The 20,391-nt window shown below is 45.8% G+C and overlaps 1 protein-coding gene across 3 annotated transcripts in view; it reads left to right on the top strand.

Moving 5' to 3' along the window:
• TUBGCP3 (tubulin gamma complex associated protein 3) overlaps window positions 1-20,391 on the top strand; it is a 127,666-nt gene that overhangs the window by 12,122 nt on the left and 95,153 nt on the right. For 2 of the 3 annotated variants that reach the window (XM_044286034.1, XM_044286033.1), the window contains exons 3-4: window positions 7,083-7,150; window positions 13,650-13,727. In XM_044286034.1, coding sequence (XP_044141969.1) covers window positions 7,083-7,150; window positions 13,650-13,727 — 146 coding nt within the window. The remainder of the gene's footprint in view (window positions 1-7,082; window positions 7,151-13,649; window positions 13,728-20,391) is intronic. The other variant, XM_044286035.1, reaches the window with a different exon arrangement.

The following is a 20,391-nucleotide window of genomic DNA, read 5'->3' as shown; positions in this document are numbered from 1 at the left end:
GCCCTGGCTGGCCACATTTGTACCTGGCCTCTGCTGTTGCAAAAAACCTCCCTCTGAGTCACTTCGAAGAGACTGGCCTGAAAGTGCTAAAAATGACCCCTCTTCCTCATCCTCCTCCTCCTCCTCCTGGGCCACCTCCTGTTCCATCATCGCCCTAAGTGTTTTCTCAAGGAGACATAGAAGTGGTATTGTAACGCTGATAACGGTGTCATCGCCACTGGCCATGTTGGTGGAGTACTCGAAACAGCGCAACAGGGCACACAGGTCTCGCATGGAGGCCCAGTCATTGGTGGTGAAGTGGTGCTGTTCTGTAGTGCGACTGACCCGTGCGTGCTGCAGCTGAAACTCCACTATGGCCTGCTGCTGCTCGCACAGTCTGTCCAGCATGTGCAAGGTGGAGTTCCACCTGGTGGGCACGTCGCATATGAGGCGGTGAGCGGGAAGGCCGAAGTTACGCTGTAGCGCAGACAGGCGAGCAGCAGCAGGATGTGAACGCCGGAAGCGCGAACAGACGGCCCGCACTTTATGCAGCAGCTCTGACATGTCGGGGTAGTTGTGAATGAACTTCTGCACCACCAAATTCAGCACATGCGCCAAGCAAGGGATGTGCGTCAAATTGGCTAGTCCCAGAGCTGCAACGAGATTTCGCCCATTATCACACACCACCAGGCCGGGCTTGAGGCTCACCGGCAGCAACCACTCGTCGGTCTGTTGTTCTATACCCCGCCACAACTCCTGTGCGGTGTGGGGCCTGTCCCCCAAACATATGAGTTTCAGAATGGCCTGCTGACGTTTACCCCGGGCTGTGCTGAAGTTGGTGGTGAAGGTGTGTGGCTGACTGGATGAGCAGGTGGAAGAAGAGGAGGAGGAAGCCGAGAAGGAGGAGGTGGCAACAGGAGGCAAAGAATGTTGCCCTGCGATCCTTGGCGGCGGAAGGACGTGCGCCAAACAGCTCTCCGCCTGGGGCCCAGCTGCCACTACATTTACCCAGTGTGCAGTTAGGGAGATATAGCGTCCCTGGCCGTGCTTACTGGTCCACGTATCTGTGGTTAGGTGGACCTTGCTACAGATGGCGTTGCGCAGTGCACACTTGATTTTATCGGATACTTGGTTGTGCAGGGAAGGCACGGCTCTCTTGGAGAAGTAGTGCCGGCTGGGAACAACATACTGTGGGACAGCAAGCGACATGAGCTGTTTGAAGCTGTCTGTGTCCACCAGCCTAAATGACAGCATTTCATAGGCCAGTAGTTTAGAAATGCTGGCATTCAGGGCCAGGGATCGAGGGTGGCTAGGTGGGAATTTACGCTTTCTATCAAATGTTTGTGAGATGGAGAGCTGAACGCTGGCGTGTGACATGGTTGAGACGCTTGGTGACGGAGGTGGTGGTGGTGGTGTTGGTGGTACATCCCCTGTTTGCTGGGCGGCAGGTGCCAACGTTCCTCCAGAGGCGGAGGAAGAGGCCGAGGCGGCAGCAGCAGAATAGGCCGAGGCGGCAGCAGCAGAAGAGGTAGCAGGGGGAGCCTGAGTGACTTCCTTGGTTTTAAGGTGTTTACTCCACTGCAGTTCATGCTTTGCATGCAGGTGCCTGGTCATGCAGGTTGTGCTCAGGTTCAGAACGTTAATGCCTCGCTTCAGGCTCTGATGGCACAGCGTGCAAACCACTCGGGTCTTGTCGTCAGCACATTGTTTGAAGAAGTGCCATGCCAGGGAACTCCTTGAAGCTGCCTTTGGGGTGCTCGGTCCCAGATGGCGGCGGTCAGTAGCAGGCGGAGTCTCTTGGCGGCGGGTGTTCTGCTTTTGCCCACTGCTCCCTCTTTTGCTACGCTGTTGGCTCGGTCTCACCACTGCCTCTTCCTCCGAACTGTGAAAGTCAGTGGCACGACCTTCATTCCATGTGGGGTCTAGGACCTCATCGTCCCCTGCATCGTCTTCCACCCAGTCTTGATCCCTGACCTCCTGTTCAGTCTGCACACTGCAGAAAGACGCAGCAGTTGGCACCTGTGTTTCGTCATCATCAGAGACATGCTGAGGTGGTATTCCCATGTCCTCATCATCAGGAAACATAAGTGGTTGTGCGTCAGTGCATTCTATGTCTTTCACCGCTGGGGAAGGGCTAGGTGGATGCCCTTGGGAAACCCTGCCAGCGGAGTCTTCAAACAGCATAAGAGACTGCTGCATAACTTGAGGCTGAGACAGTTTCCCTGGTATGCATGGGGGTGATGTGACAGACTGATGGGGTTGGTTTTCAGGCGCCATCTGTGCGCTTTCTGCAGAAGACTGGGTGGGAGATAATGTGAACGTGCTGGATCCACTGTCGGCCACCCAATTGACTAATGCCTGTACCTGCTCAGGCCTTACCATCCTTAGAACGGCATTGGGCCCCACCATATATCGCTGTAAATTCTGGCGGCTACTGGGACCTGAAGTAGTTGGTACACTAGGACATGTGGATGTGGCAGAACGGCCACGTCCTCTCCCAGCACCAGAGGGTCCACTAACACCACCACGACCATGTCCACGTCCGCGTCCCTTACTAGATGTTTTTCTCATTGTTATGGTTCACCACAACAACAAATATATTATTTGGCCCAATGTATTGTATTCAAATTCAGCGGGATATAAATTTGAGGCCTAGTATTTAGGCGCTGGGTGACCGGTATGGATTTAGTGACAGAATTAGACTTGGAAATGCACAGAAGCGTGTGTGTGTGAAGTTATTCTGAATGACCCAATGTGCACCTTGAATATTATATACCCTTTTAGGGATAGATTTCAAATAGCTCTGATATAGCAGAAACCACTAAATTATGAAATTGCTAAATTGGGAATTGTACTTCAACCCAGAACAAAAAATGTGCTTTGACGGACACTAAATATCTTGCCCAGCAACAACAGTACAACGGTGGGTAACGAGAGATTTAGAGGGAATTAAATTTGAGGCCTAGTATTTAGGCGCTGGGTCACCGGTATGGATTTAGTGACAGAATTAGACTTGGAAATACACAGTAGCGGGTGTGTGTGAAGTTATTCTGAATGACCCTATGTGCACCTTCAATATTATATACCCTTTTAGGGATAGATTTCAAATAGCTCTGATATAGCAGAAACCACTAAATTATGAAATTGCTAAATTGGGAATTGTACTTCAACCCAGAACAAAAAATGTGCTTTGACGGACACTAAATATCTTGCCCAGCAACAACAGTACAGCGGTGGGTAACGAGAGATTTAGAGGGAATTAAATTTGAGGCCTAGTATTTAGGCGCTGGGTCACCGGTATGGATTTAGTGACAGAATTAGACTTGGAAATGCACAGAAGCGTGTGTGTGAAGTTATTCTGAATGACCCAATGTGCACCTTCAATATTATATACCCTTTTTGGGATAGATTTCAAATAGCTCTGATATAGCAGGAACCACTAAATTATGAAATTGCTAAATTGGGAATTGTACTTCAACCCAGAACAAAAAATGTGCTTTGACGGGCACTAAATAACTTTCCCAGCTACAACAGGACAACGGTAACGAGAGATTTAGAGGGATTTAAATTTGAGGCCTAGTATTTAGGCGCTGGGTGACAGGTATGGGTTTAGTGACAGAATTAGACTTGGAAATACACAGTAGCGGGTGTGTGTGAAGTTATTCTGAATGACCCTATGTGCACCTTCAATATTATATACCCTTTTAGGGATAGATTTCAAATAGCTCTGATATAGCAGAAACCACTAAATTATGAAATTGCTAAATTGGGAATTGTACTTCAACCCAGAACAAAAAATGTGCTTTGACGGACACTAAATATCTTGCCCAGCAACAACAGTACACCGGTGGGTAACGAGAGATTTAGAGGGAATTAAATTTGAGGCCTAGTATTTAGGCGCTGGGTCACCGGTATGGATTTAGTGACAGAATTAGACTTGGAAATACACAGTAGCGGGTGTGTGTGAAGTTATTCTGAATGACCCTATGTGCACCTTCAATATTATATACCCTTTTTGGGATAGATTTCAAATAGCTCTGATATAGCAGGAACCACTAAATTATGAAATTGCTAAATTGGGAATTGTACTTCAACCCAGAACAAAAAATGTGCTTTGACGGGCACTAAATAACTTTCCCAGCTACAACAGGACAACGGTAACGAGAGATTTAGAGGGATTTAAATTTGAGGCCTAGTATTTAGGCGCTGGGTGACAGGTATGGGTTTAGTGACAGAATTAGACTTGGAAATACACAGTAGCGGGTGTGTGTGAAGTTATTCTGAATGACCCTATGTGCACCTTCAATATTATATACCCTTTTTGGGATAGATTTCAAATAGCTCTGATATAGCAGAAACCACTAAATTATGAAATTGCTAAATTGGGAATTGTACTTCAACCCAGAACAAAAAATGTGCTTTGACGGACACTAAATATCTTGCCCAGCAACAACAGTACACCGGTGGGTAACGAGAGATTTAGAGGGAATTAAATTTGAGGCCTAGTATTTAGGCGCTGGGTCACCGGTATGGATTTAGTGACAGAATTAGACTTGGAAATACACAGTAGCGGGTGTGTGTGAAGTTATTCTGAATGACCCTATGTGCACCTTCAATATTATATACCCTTTTTGGGATAGATTTCAAATAGCTCTGATATAGCAGGAACCACTAAATTATGAAATTGCTAAATTGGGAATTGTACTTCAACCCAGAACAAAAAATGTGCTTTGACGGGCACTAAATAACTTTCCCAGCTACAACAGGACAACGGTAACGAGAGATTTAGAGGGATTTAAATTTGAGGCCTAGTATTTAGGCGCTGGGTGACAGGTATGGGTTTAGTGACAGAATTAGACTTGGAAATACACAGTAGCGGGTGTGTGTGAAGTTATTCTGAATGACCCTATGTGCACCTTCAATATTATATACCCTTTTTGGGATAGATTTCAAATAGCTCTGATATAGCAGAAACCACTAAATTATGAAATTGCTAAATTGGGAATTGTACTTCAACCCAGAACAAAAAATGTGCTTTGACGGACACTAAATATCTTGCCCAGCAACAACAGTACAGCGGTGGGTAACGAGAGATTTAGAGGGAATTAAATTTGAGGCCTAGTATTTAGGCGCTGGGTCACCGGTATGGATTTAGTGACAGAATTAGACTTGGAAATACACAGTAGCGGGTGTGTGTGAAGTTACTCTGAATGACCCTATGTGCACCTTCAATATTATATACCCTTTTTGGGATAGATTTCAAAGAGCTCTGATATAGCAGGAACCACTAAATTATGAAATTGCTAAATTGGGAATTGTATTTCAACCCAGAACAAGAAATGTGCTTGAACGGACACTAAATAACTCGCCCAGCTACAGCACTAGGGACAGATTTAGCTGGATATAAATTTGAGGCCTAGTATTTAGGCGCTGGGTGACCGGTATGGATTTAGTGACAGAATTAGACTGGGATATGGCCAAAAAATGAACAGACTATTGCTGGTTAAATGCACTTGGTGTGACAGCTTCACCCTGATGTAGGCTTTAGCCAAAAAACAACCACACCATTGAGGGTTAAATGCACTTGGTGACAGGCGCAGCTTGCCCCTGATTTTGTATATGGCCAAAAAATGAACAGACTATTGCTGGTTAAATGCACTTGGTGTGACAGCTTCACCCTGATGTAGGCTTTAGCCAAAAAACAACCACACCATTGAGGGTTAAATGCACTTGGTGACAGGCGCAGCTTGCCCCTGATTTTGTATATGGCCAAAAAATGAACAGACTATTGCTGGTTAAATGCACTTGGTGTGACAGCTTCACCCTGATGTAGGCTTTAGCCAAAAAACAACCACACCATTGAGGGTTAAATGCACTTGGTGACAGGCGCAGCTTGCCCCTGATTTTGTATATGGCCAAAAAATGAACAGACTATTGCTGGTTAAATGCACTTGGTGTCACAGCTTCACCCTGATGTAGGCTTTAGCCAAAAAACAACCACACCATTGAGGGTTAAATGCACTTGGTCGCAGCTTGTGCTGGCGCACCACAAGACACAAAATGGCCGCCGATCACCCCAGAAAAATGAGACTGACAAACGGTCTGTGCAGCCTAAAAACAGTGAGCAATTGAGGATCAGCAGCTCAATGATCCACAGCTGCAGATCGATCAGTTAATCAAGTCCTTTGGAGGAGTTAATCTGCCTAATCTCGCCCTACTGTCGCAGCCGCAACCTCTCCCTACGCTAATCAGAGCAGAGTGACGGGCGGCGCTATGTGACTCCAGCTTAAATAGAGGCTGGGTCACATGGTGCTCTGGCCAATCACAGCCATGCCAATAGTAGGCATGGCTGTGATGGCCTCTTGGGGCAAGTAGTATGACGCTTGTTGATTGGCTGCTTTGCAGCCTTTCAAAAAGCGCCAAGAAAGCGTCACAAAAGCGCGAAGAAAGCGACGAACACCGAACCCGAACCCGGACTTTTACGAAAATGTCCGGGTTCGGGTCCGTGTCACGGACACCCCAAAATTCGGTACGAACCCGAACTATACAGTTCGAGTTCGCTCATCCCTAAGCAGTACTCATTATTTGTCACAGGGGGCTGGTGGGGGGGATGGGGGTTAAGAGTTACCAGGGTCAGCTTTAAAAGGAATCTGTCAACCCGATTTTGGACCATTATGTACAGTAATACATGAGTAGTTCTGTAGATATGAAGTCCAGATCACAGTTTTTTTATTTTGCGTCTGCCTCCCATTTCCTCACTGTCAGTGCTGAGAGGTGTGTTGCAATACATTGTGAGGACTGCCGTGCATGCGCTCATGGGTCCTCTTCATTATGGTAGAACATCGCAGCAATCTGGACTGTGTTTTTCAGTGCAGCTCTGGGAGCTGACATCACTGGAACTGGGGGCAGATAATATATTACTGCAGATAATAGTCCAAATCAGGGTGACAATTTCCCTTTTAAAGAAAGTAACTGGGAGTGTATTAAACAGCTGTTTAGAGTGTTCTTATCTATGGTAAGTAAGTTATCTATGCTGCCGGTCATTATTTCTTATTTGCATGAATTTCTTGCTTTAGCTCTTTCATACTTTCTTTCTCTTGTAGTTGTGAGGCAGAGAAGAGAAGCAGATGGCGCTCTGTTTTCAGAGCTTCACAGAAAGCTCCAGTCTCAGGTATGTGTGGGTTAGGCCTCTTGCACACAACCGTATGCCCTCCGAGACATACGATCCGTGAGCGGCATTGATCGTGTGCACGGGAGCACACAGCATCCTAGATTACAATGATGCTGTGCACGTCGGGCCGCCAGCTATTGTCCTGTACTCATACGATCATATGAGTGTGGGACAATAGTCAGCGGGCGGCCCAACGTGCACAGCATCATTGTAATCTATGATGCTGTGTGCTCCCGTGCGCACGGTCAATGCTGCTCCATGACTTATGCCCCCTCCTCACAAATCGTATTTCTCGGAGGGCATACGGTTGTGTGCAAGAGGCCTTACTGTATAAGTAGAGTTTTATGAAGTAAAATCATGGATTCCCAGAGTCCTGATATCATGTAGCAGAGGATAGGGTCATTTACATATTATTATTGACTTACTTTTGTTTTTAATTTTTACCTGCCATATGGGATTGTTATTATTTTTTTAAAGAAATTATTGCAGTGGAAGACAAAATACTCTAGACTTTGGGAACAGGTTAGACCACTGCAGGAGTCCAAAAAGTTAAACTTTCCCTCCGTGCAGCAGTATGGAGACTGCTTTTTTTTTCGGTATACTGACATACTTGAGTATACCAGCATATTGTTCTTGTGTGTACATATATGCACAGGCACCTGCGAGAGACGCCTCTTGGGACCTTTTTCTCCTTTTCTAGCATGGTCTCCATAGTGACGACGGCCCTCGACTATCATGTTGCCTGGATGATGTTTGATTGTGGTGCTGAGCTGCCTAAGTCCTCTTCTGTAATCATGATTGCTGAATCCGAATTGTAAAAATGGGGCAAAATGGGCCTATCCTATGACATAGCACAATTCACGAATGGTGTTACTGCTGCAGTTTAGTCCAGTCTTGTGCATTCTGTCCTTGCCATGGCTGTTAGGCTACTGCCATATAGTTAGCTTTGCTGCGGTATGCCTGCTGCCGCACTGGGTGCAGTATGTGACCTATCACTGCTCACCTGGGTCCTGGACTTCTGTATGTGGCTCTCCAGCACCCTGCTCACATTTGGAATGATCCATATAACTTTAGCCTCTGTTGGATAAGAATTGGCCACATGTGATGTCCGGGCACAGCTCTCTGCATTCACTTCTATTGGAGTTTTGAAAATAGTTAAGTATGCTTCTTAATCTATGTTCGGGTACTCCCATAGAGTCCCTATAGAGATTCCCAATCCACCTTCTTGCAGTGGCCATTAAAGGGCTTCTCCAGCCTCAGGAAAGGTCTTCAATATCAGGCCAGGGGAAGTCCGACACCAGACACCCCCGCCAATCAGCTGTATGAAGGGAAGGTGTGCATGTGCAGTCTCCTGTCTCTCTCCCTGCTCGCTGCTAGGAGATAGCGCCTGCACACTGCACCTTCCCTTCATACAGCTGATAGGCATAGGTGCCGGATGTTGGACCTCCGCCGATCTGATATTAATGACCTATCCTGAGGATAGGTCATCAATGTTAAAAGCTGGAGAGCCCTTTTAAGGCAACTTATCCCCTATCCACATGATTGAAAATAAGTGCCTCATTGACTGGCAGTGTCCCAGCGGTCAGATCCCAATCATGATGTAATGATCATATGTGTCCACCCATCCATTCAACTCAGTGGGACTGCAGGAGATAGCAGAGTACAAGTCCTCGGGTATCTCCGACAGCTCCTTAGAGCCGCATGGAGCGTCAGTGTGCATGTTTGGTTGCTCCATTCAAACAGGGAGCGCGGACCCCGCTCTCATGATTGTAAAAGGCCCCAACAATCGGACCCCTGTCGATCAGACACTAATCCCCTGTGGATATGTTGTCTTAAAAGGGCAACTCCTCTACATTGCTGTGCTTCACTGACTGAGTGAAGCATTTTTAAAAGTCAGCAAGAAATACAAAAAGTGATTGATTTATTCATATGTGGACAGTAAACAAGGAAACAGCAAAAATCACTATTTTCTATTTGTGCCAGCATAAAAATGATATGTCACACAGTAACATCATATGTACCCACAAAATGTGCTGAAAAAAAAAAAAAAAAAGCATAAAACATGTCCTTATACAGCCCGGTTAATGGGGAAAAAAATTATAGCTGCTAAAATGCAGAAAGGCAAAACATGTTAGTTTCTCTGGGGCCTTTATATTGATCACTAGGGATGATCATAGGTCGATTCACATTAAAACTTCGTTGTAATACCGTACGGAGCCGGAGGTTCCACTTGGAACCAAACCAGAGTTCGGTATCAAGATTATTTTTTTTACAGTAATAATTCACTAAGTTATTACATTAAGTCTCATGAGACTTTGCAAATTAATAACTTCGGCTCATAGGAGCCAATGCAATCTAATACTGTACGGAGCGCTCGCTCTGTACAGTATTCAAATGAAGTTTTATGCAAATCGACTGCGGACACTCGCTCATCCCTATTGATCACCTATCTGCAGGATTGCTCATCAGTTTTTGATAAGCATCCTCCCTGATGAGCTATTTTTCGTTAGCTCCAGCACAGCACTACACAACTCAGTCCACAGTGTGGTGGATAGAGCTGGTTATTGATTGTGGTCCCTTCAGGAGATGGACCCCTGACAATCAGATATTGATGACCTATCTATAGAATAGGTTATGGGGGGGCGATAAAAGTCCTGGAATACCCATTTAAAGGGGTTGCCCGATTTCAATAGGAATTGCTTACATAACAGATCCTGTGCCACTACATCTGTTCTCCCGTCCAGGCTTTATTTACCCGGCTGCAGTGGTGACGTCGACAACATGTGACCGCTGTAGCCAATCACTGGCCTCATTAGGTGCGCTGATGAAGTCATTGATTGGCTGTAGCTGTCATGTGTTGTTGTCAGCATGATATCTCCGCTGCTGCCAGGTAAATGGAGCCTAGCTGGGAAAACCAGAGTGGTGGTGCAGGGTCTGTTAGGTAAGTACTTACCAGTTCTTTACAGCATGCAAATCCAGAGAGAATCAGAAGGAAACCCCTTTAAATAGGTTGTCTGGATTCCTGTATTAATGACCTACCTCAGGGTAGGTCATCAATATCCGATCGGTGGGGGGCTGACTTCCTGCACCACCACCGACCAGCGCTCTTGGCAGCGGCAAGCAGATGTAATAACATATCCTCCATCCCAGACTAGAATGAGGTGTAACTACAACTGCTCCTTCCATTGAAGTGAATAGGACGGAGGACTTGTAATTACACTGCTCACCGCCGCAGTGTCGACAGCGAGCAGGGAAACGGCACTTGCACGAACGCTGCGTTGTTTTCAAACAGCTGATAGCTGGAGCTTCAGTCTAGGAAACCAGCCAACCCCTTTAAGGCCCAAACTGGCTATTTCATTAAGGGGATAATTTAGGTGTGCCATTATGGGTTTTGGTAAATGTCTTGGTTTTCTATGGTAGTGCAGGTGACTAGAGTATATACTGTATGTACTTTTTTTTATATTAAGAGGACTACCCTGCATGATTGATTTTATCTTCTAGCTTGTTCTTTCTGCTGGGTAGCAGGCAATATTTTATGCAGACATAGGAAGGGCAGCTCTCCCATTATAAAAGCAGTGGGTTTTTTGTTATTTATGAACCTTTTAGTATCCTTGATCATAGGAAACCTTCTTGCAAGGAATAGATTTTTTTTATTTGATTTTTAGTATTATGGTCTACACTGAGTAGTGAAGTCTTATTTTTAGGATCATTTGGTTTATTGCGCCACAGATTTATTGAGCTTTTTTCACATACAAGCTTTTTAAGCCGCTCGTGTCTGTCGATGAAGGTTAAATACGCTATTGATTCTTAGATGGCAAAGAAACAATTAGTTCATCGCTTTGATAGATTATATGGCTTGTCATGCATTATTGTACTTGATCTCCTTCTCTTCAAACACAGACTTGCTACAGTGTGCAGGAATGGTTTGCGTACAGTTGGTTTTTTATGCACATTTTTTGGTTGTTGGTAGTGTGGTCCCTCGACTTCAGTTTATGGACAGTCCTTGTGATCCCTCTGATCTGAAAGCTAGGATATCCAGCATAGAACAAGTGTGGGTTTGTAAAAAGGCAGTGTGGTATCAGATCATTTTCTAGCTAGCCAGTGAAGTATTATAGATGGGACACCTGATAATTGCAAGGTATCTGAGCACAGAGGCATCTTCATCAGGCAAGTTTACATATAAATGACTAAGGCTACTTTCACACCTGCGTTCGGTGCGGATCCGTCTTGTATCTGCACAGACGGATCCGCACCGATAATGCAAACGATTGTATCCGTTCAGAACGGATCCGTTTGCATTACATTGAAAGTTAATGGGGAACGGATCCGTTTTCAATTGCACCATATTGCGGAACGGAGACCAAACGCAGCCAAACTGATGCATTCTGAACGGATCCTTATTCTCACAAGCGGACCCAGAAACGCCAGTGTGAAAGTAGCCTAAAAGGAGTCCCATTATGAAAACTTATAAATATCCATTATTATTATTTTTTTACATTTTACTACTTTTGCACAATAAAAACCCTTCTTATAAAAAAAAAAGAAAATGTTTTTGCAGCGCTGCATCCCAAGACCCATAACTTTTTATTTTTCTCTCTACCGAGCTGTGTGAGGGCTTTATTTTTGCGAGACGTCTTGTAGTTTTCATTGGTATCATGTTCAGGTACATAAGGCCCCTTTCACATGAGCGAGTATTCAGTGCAGGTGCAATGCGTGAGGTGAACGCATTGCACCCGCACTGAATCCGGACCTATACATTTCAATAGGTCTGTGTACATGAGCGTTGGTTTTCACGCATCATTTGTGTGTTGCATGAAAATCGCAGTATGTTCTATATTCTGCGTTTTTCACACAACACTGGCCCTATAGAAGTGAATAGGGCTGCTTGAAAATCGCATCACATCTGCAAGCAAGTGCGGGTGCGCTGCGTTTTTCACAGATGGTTGCTTAGAGATGTTTGTAAACATTCAGTTTTCTATCACGCGCGTAAAAAAACGTATCAATGCGCATTTTACCCGTGCAAACACTGAAAAATTGAATGTAGTCGCAGGCAAAACTTAATGAACTTGTGAAATCGTGCATTTTTCACTAAACGCATCCACAACACATCTGGACCTAATCCGTTCACGCTCGTCTGCAAGGGGCCTAACAATTTTTGACAGCTTTTTATTACATTCTTGTTGTGGCAAATAAACAAAAAGCAGCAATTCTGGCATTTTTTTTTTTTTTTTGCCGTTCACCGTACAGGATAAATGACATAATTGCGTTGTGTGGGTCGTTTGTAATTGTTTTCCATGGAAAATAATTTTTCAGTTGAAAAAAAGAGTATTTGTTTTGGATTTTTTTTTTTTTACCATGTAATAGCACCACAATGGGAGTATAATAAGCAATATTTTGATCACTTCTAAAATACAATAAACTATTTCTATAGTGCATTGTATTTTAATGTCAGTATTATGCTGACATTCACCTGCAGGCTGCGCCAGAAAGACACAGCCTGCTGGGAAACTCTAGAGGCATGCCTGGGGCCTTCAGTAGGCCCCGCCTGCTTGCACTGACATCGGCACCCCGTGGTCTCATTTACAGGGTGCCGATGGGAGACAAAGGTAGTCCACTCCCTCTGGAACCGCTTACATGCTGCCGTCGCTTTTGCCCGTGGCGCGGATTGGAGCTCCTGCCTGAACTGTTAGAGCAGGAGAGTGGCTTTCATGTGAGAACTAAGCCCCCGACTCTCTATTGCATGGGAGACTCGTGCAGCGCTTAGACAGGACTGCCATAAAAAGATGTATTCGGAATCGCTAAGGGATTAATTCCTTGAGAGGTGTAATTTCCAAAATAGGGCTTTTTGGGGGTGTTTATGTTTTAGCACCTCCAGGCCTATGCACACCTGGCCCTGACTTCTCCTAAATTCAATCAAAGTACAGAGGGCGTGGCAGTTTCGGAGAAAGTGGAATCTCAATATGTAACGGCAATGCCCCATTGCTCCTATAGGCTCATTTGCATACAATAAAAATTCATTTTTCTCAGTAATGCGGGCACATATGAACATGGGACTAACGCATATGTCTTCAGCTTCCAAGTGCACATGTTACAGGTCAGCCAGTTTCATAGGTATAAAACTGCTGACAGATGCTCTTTAATGTATATGTTAAACATATGAGAAAAACTTAATGTGAACCCAGCCGTAGAGACTTCACTGCACTAAATACTGCAAATGGGTTTGCCTCGAAGGGGAGATGTCTCTGATGTAGTTTATCTTTCCACAGCATGTGTTTAATGATCCATCATTATCAATCCACAAATAAATACAGAGAAATGGCGACCTTTCCACCCCTAGTTAAGCTTACACTCCTTACCTGTAGTGAAACATAGGATGTTGAAGACTAGTTGGCCTGTCCCTATTCCCTGTTATACCGGCAGACAGTATCAAAATGGGAGATTTACTACATTAGTTTTCTTGGATAAAGGATATTCTCACTTTTTTTTTTTTTTTTAACAGGGTGTTTTAAAGAACAGATGGTCTATTCTCTACCTCTTGCTTAGTCTAAGTGAAGATCCACGAAAACAGCCAAGCAAGGTATGTAGTGCTCACGATCCTAAGGGCTCGTTCACAGGAACGTTTTTTTGCGTTCCGTATACGGAACCATTCATTTCAATGGTTCCGCAAAAAAGAACGGAATGTACTCCGTATGCATTCCATTTCAGTTTTTCCGTTCCGTGGAAAGATAGCACATGTCCTATTATTGCTCGCAATTCATATTCCATGGCTCCATTCAAGTCAATGGGTCCACAAAAAAAAAAAACACATACGGAATGTATTCTGTATGTCTTCCGTATCCGTTCCGTTTTTGCGGAACCATCTATTGAAAATTTTATGCCCAGCCCAATTTTTTCTTTGTAATTACTGTATACTGTATATGCCATACGGAAAAACGGAACGGAACCGGAAACACTACTGAAAAAAAAAAACTGAAAAACTGATTCGGGAAAAACGACCTGCAAAACACTTTTTTCATACGGTTGTGTGAAAGAGGCCTAAGGTTTTTTTCACATGAGCGATGAGGAATGAGTCGGGGTCTGTTCAGGAAAAAACTGATGGTTTTGCGCGCAAGTTTAGGCTACATGCACACGACCGTTGTTTTGGTCCGCATCCGAGCCGCAGTTTTTGTGGCTTGGATGCGGACCCATTCACTTCAATGGGGCCGCAAAAGATGCGGACAGCACAAGAATAGGCAGTTATATTAATGGCTGTCCGTGCCGTTCCGCAATTTGTGCCATCCGTGTTTTTCAGATCCGCAATTTGCGGACCGCAAAACGCACAACGGTCATGTGCATATAGCCTTAATCAGTTTTTTCTGTAATTGCGTTCAGCCTTTCAGTTTTTTCTGTGCAAATGCAATCAGCTTTTGATGCATTTTTTGGGCGCATGAAGAAAAACTGAAGAATAACACTGAACATCTAGTAACAATCAGTGAAAAACGCATTGCATCCGGATGCTTTCAGTTTTTTTATGCAAGCCCCATTCATTTCTATGGAGCCAGGGCTGCGTGAAAACGCACAGTATAGAACATGCTGCGATTTTTCCTGAACGCACAGATGAGTTATCAGTGATGACGCTAATGTACACAGACCCATTGAAATAAATAGGTCAGGATTCACTCCGGATGCTTGCGTTCACAACACACATCACTTGCAGATGGAAAACTTGCTTGTGTGAAAGAGGCTTAAAGTAGCACCCCCCACAAAAACTTTTATTCTTTCACCTGTTGGAGAGGTACACAATATGAACTGTAGTGAAGGTAATTTCCTTACCTGTGACTGTATTTGTGAGTTATCTACTCCCTTCTGATCCTCAGCTGTGTCATGTGACACTTTGCTCTCCAGCTGACTAAGGACAGGAAGTCAGTTACTTCTGAATTCGTTTCTATGAGATTGAAATTGAGGCTCCCATAGGAATATATAGAGAAACTGGATTCCTGTCCACACATAAGACGCTGTGTTACTTGGAAAGTTATGCTGGTCACATGACAAAGCTGAAGATCAGAAGGGAGGGGATACATCACTAATACAATCTCTGGTAAGAAGATTACCTTCACTACAGTTGACATGTACCTTTTTACTAGGTTAGAGAATATATATATATATATATTTTTTTTTTTTTTTGTGAGAGTGCTTCTTTAAGGGGACGTTCAGATGCACCCGTTTTATGGTGTTGATTCACTGCCATAGATTCCAATCACCTGTTTCATTGCCATGGTGTTTACTCTGAGGCTGGGTGTCAACGTTCAGGTTTACTGATGCAAATTTTGAAGCCAAATTGAGGAGAGGACTGGCTGAGGGAGGGGGAAGAATCATTGCCACGTGGGATACGAGGATTGCGCTTACTTCTGAATGTGATGAGGTGTCATCTACCGCTCCTAAAATATGTGTTGCTCCAGAGAGTGAGACTTAGAACACTGGTACGAAGATGAGTAAAGTACTGGTTTCTACACAAAACTGAAGAGCATAGTGACACCCTACTGTACACTGTAAATGAAGAACAAAATAACTTCCTGGTACAGACTGATGTTCTGGAAACTTTGAGAGACCAGGGCAATCCTGTTCACCGAAGCAGATTATCTACCAGTAAATATGGTATAGTAAGTCAATTAAGGCAAAAACACAATAAGGAAAGGACATAGGACCCCCATTATGAAATCCAGTAGTAATCCAGTGCCATGGTGCCCTTTAGTCATTAAATTGGTGACATTTGACTCAACTCATTATTTTATACCCTGTATATTTGTTTTTCTTAAAATAGATAAGCTACTTGTAACCCAATAAAGTAAAATATTGTCTAATCGTTCCAGCCGGGGGATCCTGGTGTGAGAACTAAGACACCACCTATCAGAGCAATCTACAGCTTTTGTAATCATTTAGGCCCCATGCACACGGCCGTTGTTCACGGCCGTGTGCGGGCCGTGGAACCGCGGCCTGGATCCCTCCTGAGAGCAGGAGCGCACGGCGTCACTGGTTGCTATGACGCCGTGCGCTCCCTGCTGCCGGCACAGTACAGTAATACACTGGTATAGATCATACCAGTGTATTACTGTATTGCGGCGGCAGCAGGGAGCGCACAGTGGAGGCTCCATCCGTGGTGGAGGTTCTGTTACGAGCCTTTGTTGACGTTTCCGACAAAAATGCAGAACCGAATACCGCTGTGCAAGATGAAAGACACTATAATAAAACCAGTGGACCCTATATAGTCGGTAATGTTTGTCTGATGCTGTTGGCATTAGTGTTGATCGAGCACCAAAGTGCTCGGGTGCTCGAGTGGAACACTTTGGGATGCTCGGGTGCTCTACCGAGCACAATGGGAGAACCTGAGCATTAAACCAGGCACCCCCTGCTCTGAAGAGGGGAGGTTGTCTGGTTCATAGGAAAAGGTCAGAAATTGATGCAAACACCACTGGCATGGGGAGGATGTCTGGATGCATCTTGGACTCCCAGGTCGCTGCTGGGAATGATGTTGTCTGAGTAGTACGCCGCTTTTACAAACTGACAATAATACGCAGAAAACTGAAGGAAAAAATATCGATTTTTAGAGGAAAAATTGCTAGGAAACATTCTTTCCTGTATTTACTTGTATATAAAGGGCAAGTGCTGCCAAAAATGACAAGGAAGAGTCACTCCGATACAACCTGTTTATCACATAAAGGAGGGCCTCATTCACATTGTGGTACAATTGTTCAGGTAGTGGGACTCCTACACTCATAAAGCCTATTCACCAAGTGAAAGGGCTGCTAAAGATTACAGGGAACCGTCACTCTAATACACCCTTTGTTACACATAAGGGAGGGCATCATACACACCCTTGAAAAATTATGATTAATGGCCTGCGGGTGACCCTCTAAAACATTAGGAGCAAGGGCCTGCTGCCCAGCTGACCCTCTAAAACATTATGGTTGAAGGCCTGCTGCTGAGCTGACCCTCTAAAACATTATGGTTGAGGGCCTGCTGCTGAGCTGACCCTCTAAAACATTATGGTTGAGGGCCTGCTGCTGAGCTGACCCTCTAAAACATTATGGTTGAGGGCCTGCTGCTGAGCTGACCCTCTAAAACATTATGGTTGAGGGCCTGCTGCTGAGCTGACCCTCTAAAACATTATGGTTGAGGGCCTGCTGCTGAGCTGACCCTCTAAAACATTAGGGACGAGGGCCTGCTGCTGAGCTGACCCTCTAAAACCAGGCATGTCCAAACTGCGTCCCTCCAGCTGTTGCAAAACTACAACTCCCAGCATGCCCTAATAGCTGTAAGCTTCCCAGGCATGCTGGGAGTTGTAGTTTTGCAACAGCTGGAGGGCCGCTGTTTGGACATGCCTGATCTAAAACATTAGGGGCGAGGGCCTGCTGCTTATCTGACCATCTAAAACATTAGGGGTGAGGGTCTGCTGCTGAGCTTACCCTCTAAAACATTAGGAGCGAGAGCAGCCAAATAAGCATGTTGATATGATGGAGGAGGACAAGAAAAGGAAGATTGAACCATATACCCCTTTTTAGTGGTGGAAGGGGTGCATGGGAATACGGTGTATTCAATACACCATAAAAGCCACATTTAAAGTGCCTTTGAGAAGTCGGGGGCAATCAAGGCCTTGTTCATTTTATAAGAGTCAACCTGTCAGCATTTTCAGTTGACAGGCCGTTGCGCTTATCAGTTATCATGTCCCCAGCAGCACTAAATACACGCTCTGACAAAACGCTGGCGGCAGGGCAGGCCAGCACCTCCAAGGCGTAGAGCGCCAGTTCGTGCCACGTGTCCAGCTTGGACACCCAATAGTTGTAAGGCACAGAGGGATCACTGAGGACGCTGACACGGTCTGCTACATACTCCTTTACGATCTTCCAAAACTTCTCCCTCCTTGTGACACTAGGCCGCGCATCAGGGTGAGGGTGCTGGTGGGGTGTCATGAAACTGTCCCAGGCCTTGGAGAGTGTTTCCTTGCCTCTGTTTGAACTGCTGTGTGTTCCTCTCGTTTCACCCTCCTCGGTTGCCCAAGGAACTACGGACTCTGCCGCCAGCGTTGTCAGTTGGAAATTTTTGGAGCTATTTTTTCAGAAGGACCTTCTGGTATTGCACCATTTTGCTAGTCCTCTCCACCACAGGAATGAGAGATGATTACTCTTTGTTGCGGGGGTCGAGAAGGATGAACAAGCAGTAATCGGTGTTAGCCAAAATGCGTACAATGCAAGGGTCACAGGAAAGGCAGCATGACATAAAGTCAGCCATGTGTGCCAAAGTCCCAACAGACAAGACTTCGCTGTCCTCATCAGGAGGATGACTCTCAATCTCCTCATCCTCTTCAGCCCATTCACTCTGAACAGATGGAATAAACCTGATATGGGTACCGCCCTCTGTAGCGGAGGGAACCATCTCCTGCTCCTCCTCCTCCTCATCATCCAATTCGCGCTGAGAAGATGGATTGAGAGTGGTCTGGCTATCACCTTGTGTACTGTCTTCCACCATTTCCACCTCTTCCACATACAAAGCGTCCGCCTTCATAGTGAGCAGCCTAGCATTTCAGTAGAAACACAAGTGGGATGGCTACGCTGATAATAGCGGCATCGCCGCTCACCATCTGTCGATTCTTCAAAGTTGCGTAAAACCTCACAGAGGTCAGACATCAATGCCCACTCGTCGCTTGTGAAGAGCGTAAGCTGACTAGAAAGACGACTACCATGTTGCAGCTGGTATTCCACTACTGCCCTCTGCTGCTCACAAAGCCTGGCCAACATGTGGAACGTGGCGTCCCAACGCATGCTCATGTCGCACAACAGTCGGTGAGCTGGCAATTGCAAGCGCTGTTGCAGCGTTGCCAGACACACGGCAGCTGTAGATGACTTTCGGAAATGGGCACACACGCGGCGCACCTTCACCAGTAGCTCAGGCAAATTGGGATAGGTTTTGAGAAACCGCTGAACCACTAAGTTGAACATGTGGGCTAGGCATGTTGTGTGTGAGCTTGCTGAGCTCCAAAGCCGCCACCAAATTACGGCCATTATCAGACACAACCATGCCTGATTGTAGGTTGAGTGGCGAGAGCCACAGCTCAGTCTGGTCCCTTAAACCCTGCCACAGCTCTGCGGCGGTGTGCTGTTTGTCACCTAAGCAAATTAGTTTCAGCAGGGCCTGTTGCCGCTTCCCCACCGCAGTGCTACACTACTTCCAGCTACTGACTAGTGCTGCAAGATGAGAATTTAGAGGTGGAAGTGGAGGAGGACGAAGAGAGGGTTGCAGCCACTAATGTAGGTGGTGGCGGAAATCCTAATGGAAGTAGGGCCCGCAATCCTTGTCATCGGTAGCACCTGTGCCATCCCAGGGTACAACTCGCCTCCGGCCTCCACAGCGTTCTCCCAGTGTGCCGTCAGGGAAATGTGCTTTTGGCCAGGGACGCTACTTCTCCATGTGTCGTTAAGTGGACCTTCCCAATAACTGTGTTGGTCAGGGCACGGGTGATGTTACCGGACACATGCTGGTGTAAGGCGGGGACGGCACACCGGGAAAAATAGTGGCGGCTGGGGACTGAGTAACAAGGGACGGCCGCCGCCATCAGGCTGCGGAAGGCCTCAGTGTCCACAAGCCTAAATGACAACATTTCCAGGGCCGGCAATTTGGAAAGGTGCGCATTTAGTGCTATGGCCTGTGGGTGGGTGGCTGGGTATTTGTGCTTTCGTTTAAAGGCCTGGAGTATGGACAGCTGTGCGTTGCGCTGGGACACAGAAGTGGATGGTGCTTGCGAAGGTCCAGGTGCAGGGCGTGAGGCATCTAGGCCTGCGTCTTGGTTAGGGGATTGGCCAGCATGTAACACAGGGGAAGAGGAGGCAGTGGTGTGACCCGCAGACACTGATTGTGTCCGTAAGGGGTTGCTCCGGGGAACAGTTGCGGGCCTGTTTGGTGTAGCCTGCCTTCTTCCTTTTGGCACCCCACTGCCTCTTCCAGCCTGTTACGGTGCTGCGGATCCCTCCCCCTCTTTAGGATGCTCAAATGTAACACAACAGATGTGGCAGAGGTTGTGTCACTGTCAGCAGCGGCCAAACAATTGCACGCAATTTAGTGCATGTCGCCCTAATAATATATATTGCAGCCAGATAAAATAATAGTCCTTAAAAGGACTTTTGGGTCTCTAACACATTTCAACACTAAACCCTGCCTAAAAAAAATAATATTTTTGTGAACTCTCCTGTAAAATCTTTTTCTCGCTTGAT

Source organism: Bufo gargarizans, chromosome 3 (genome assembly GCF_014858855.1).
Source record: "Bufo gargarizans isolate SCDJY-AF-19 chromosome 3, ASM1485885v1, whole genome shotgun sequence".
In the NCBI taxonomy this organism is placed as follows: Eukaryota; Metazoa; Chordata; class Amphibia; order Anura; family Bufonidae; genus Bufo; species Bufo gargarizans.
This window is presented reverse-complemented; position numbering and strand designations above follow the sequence as displayed.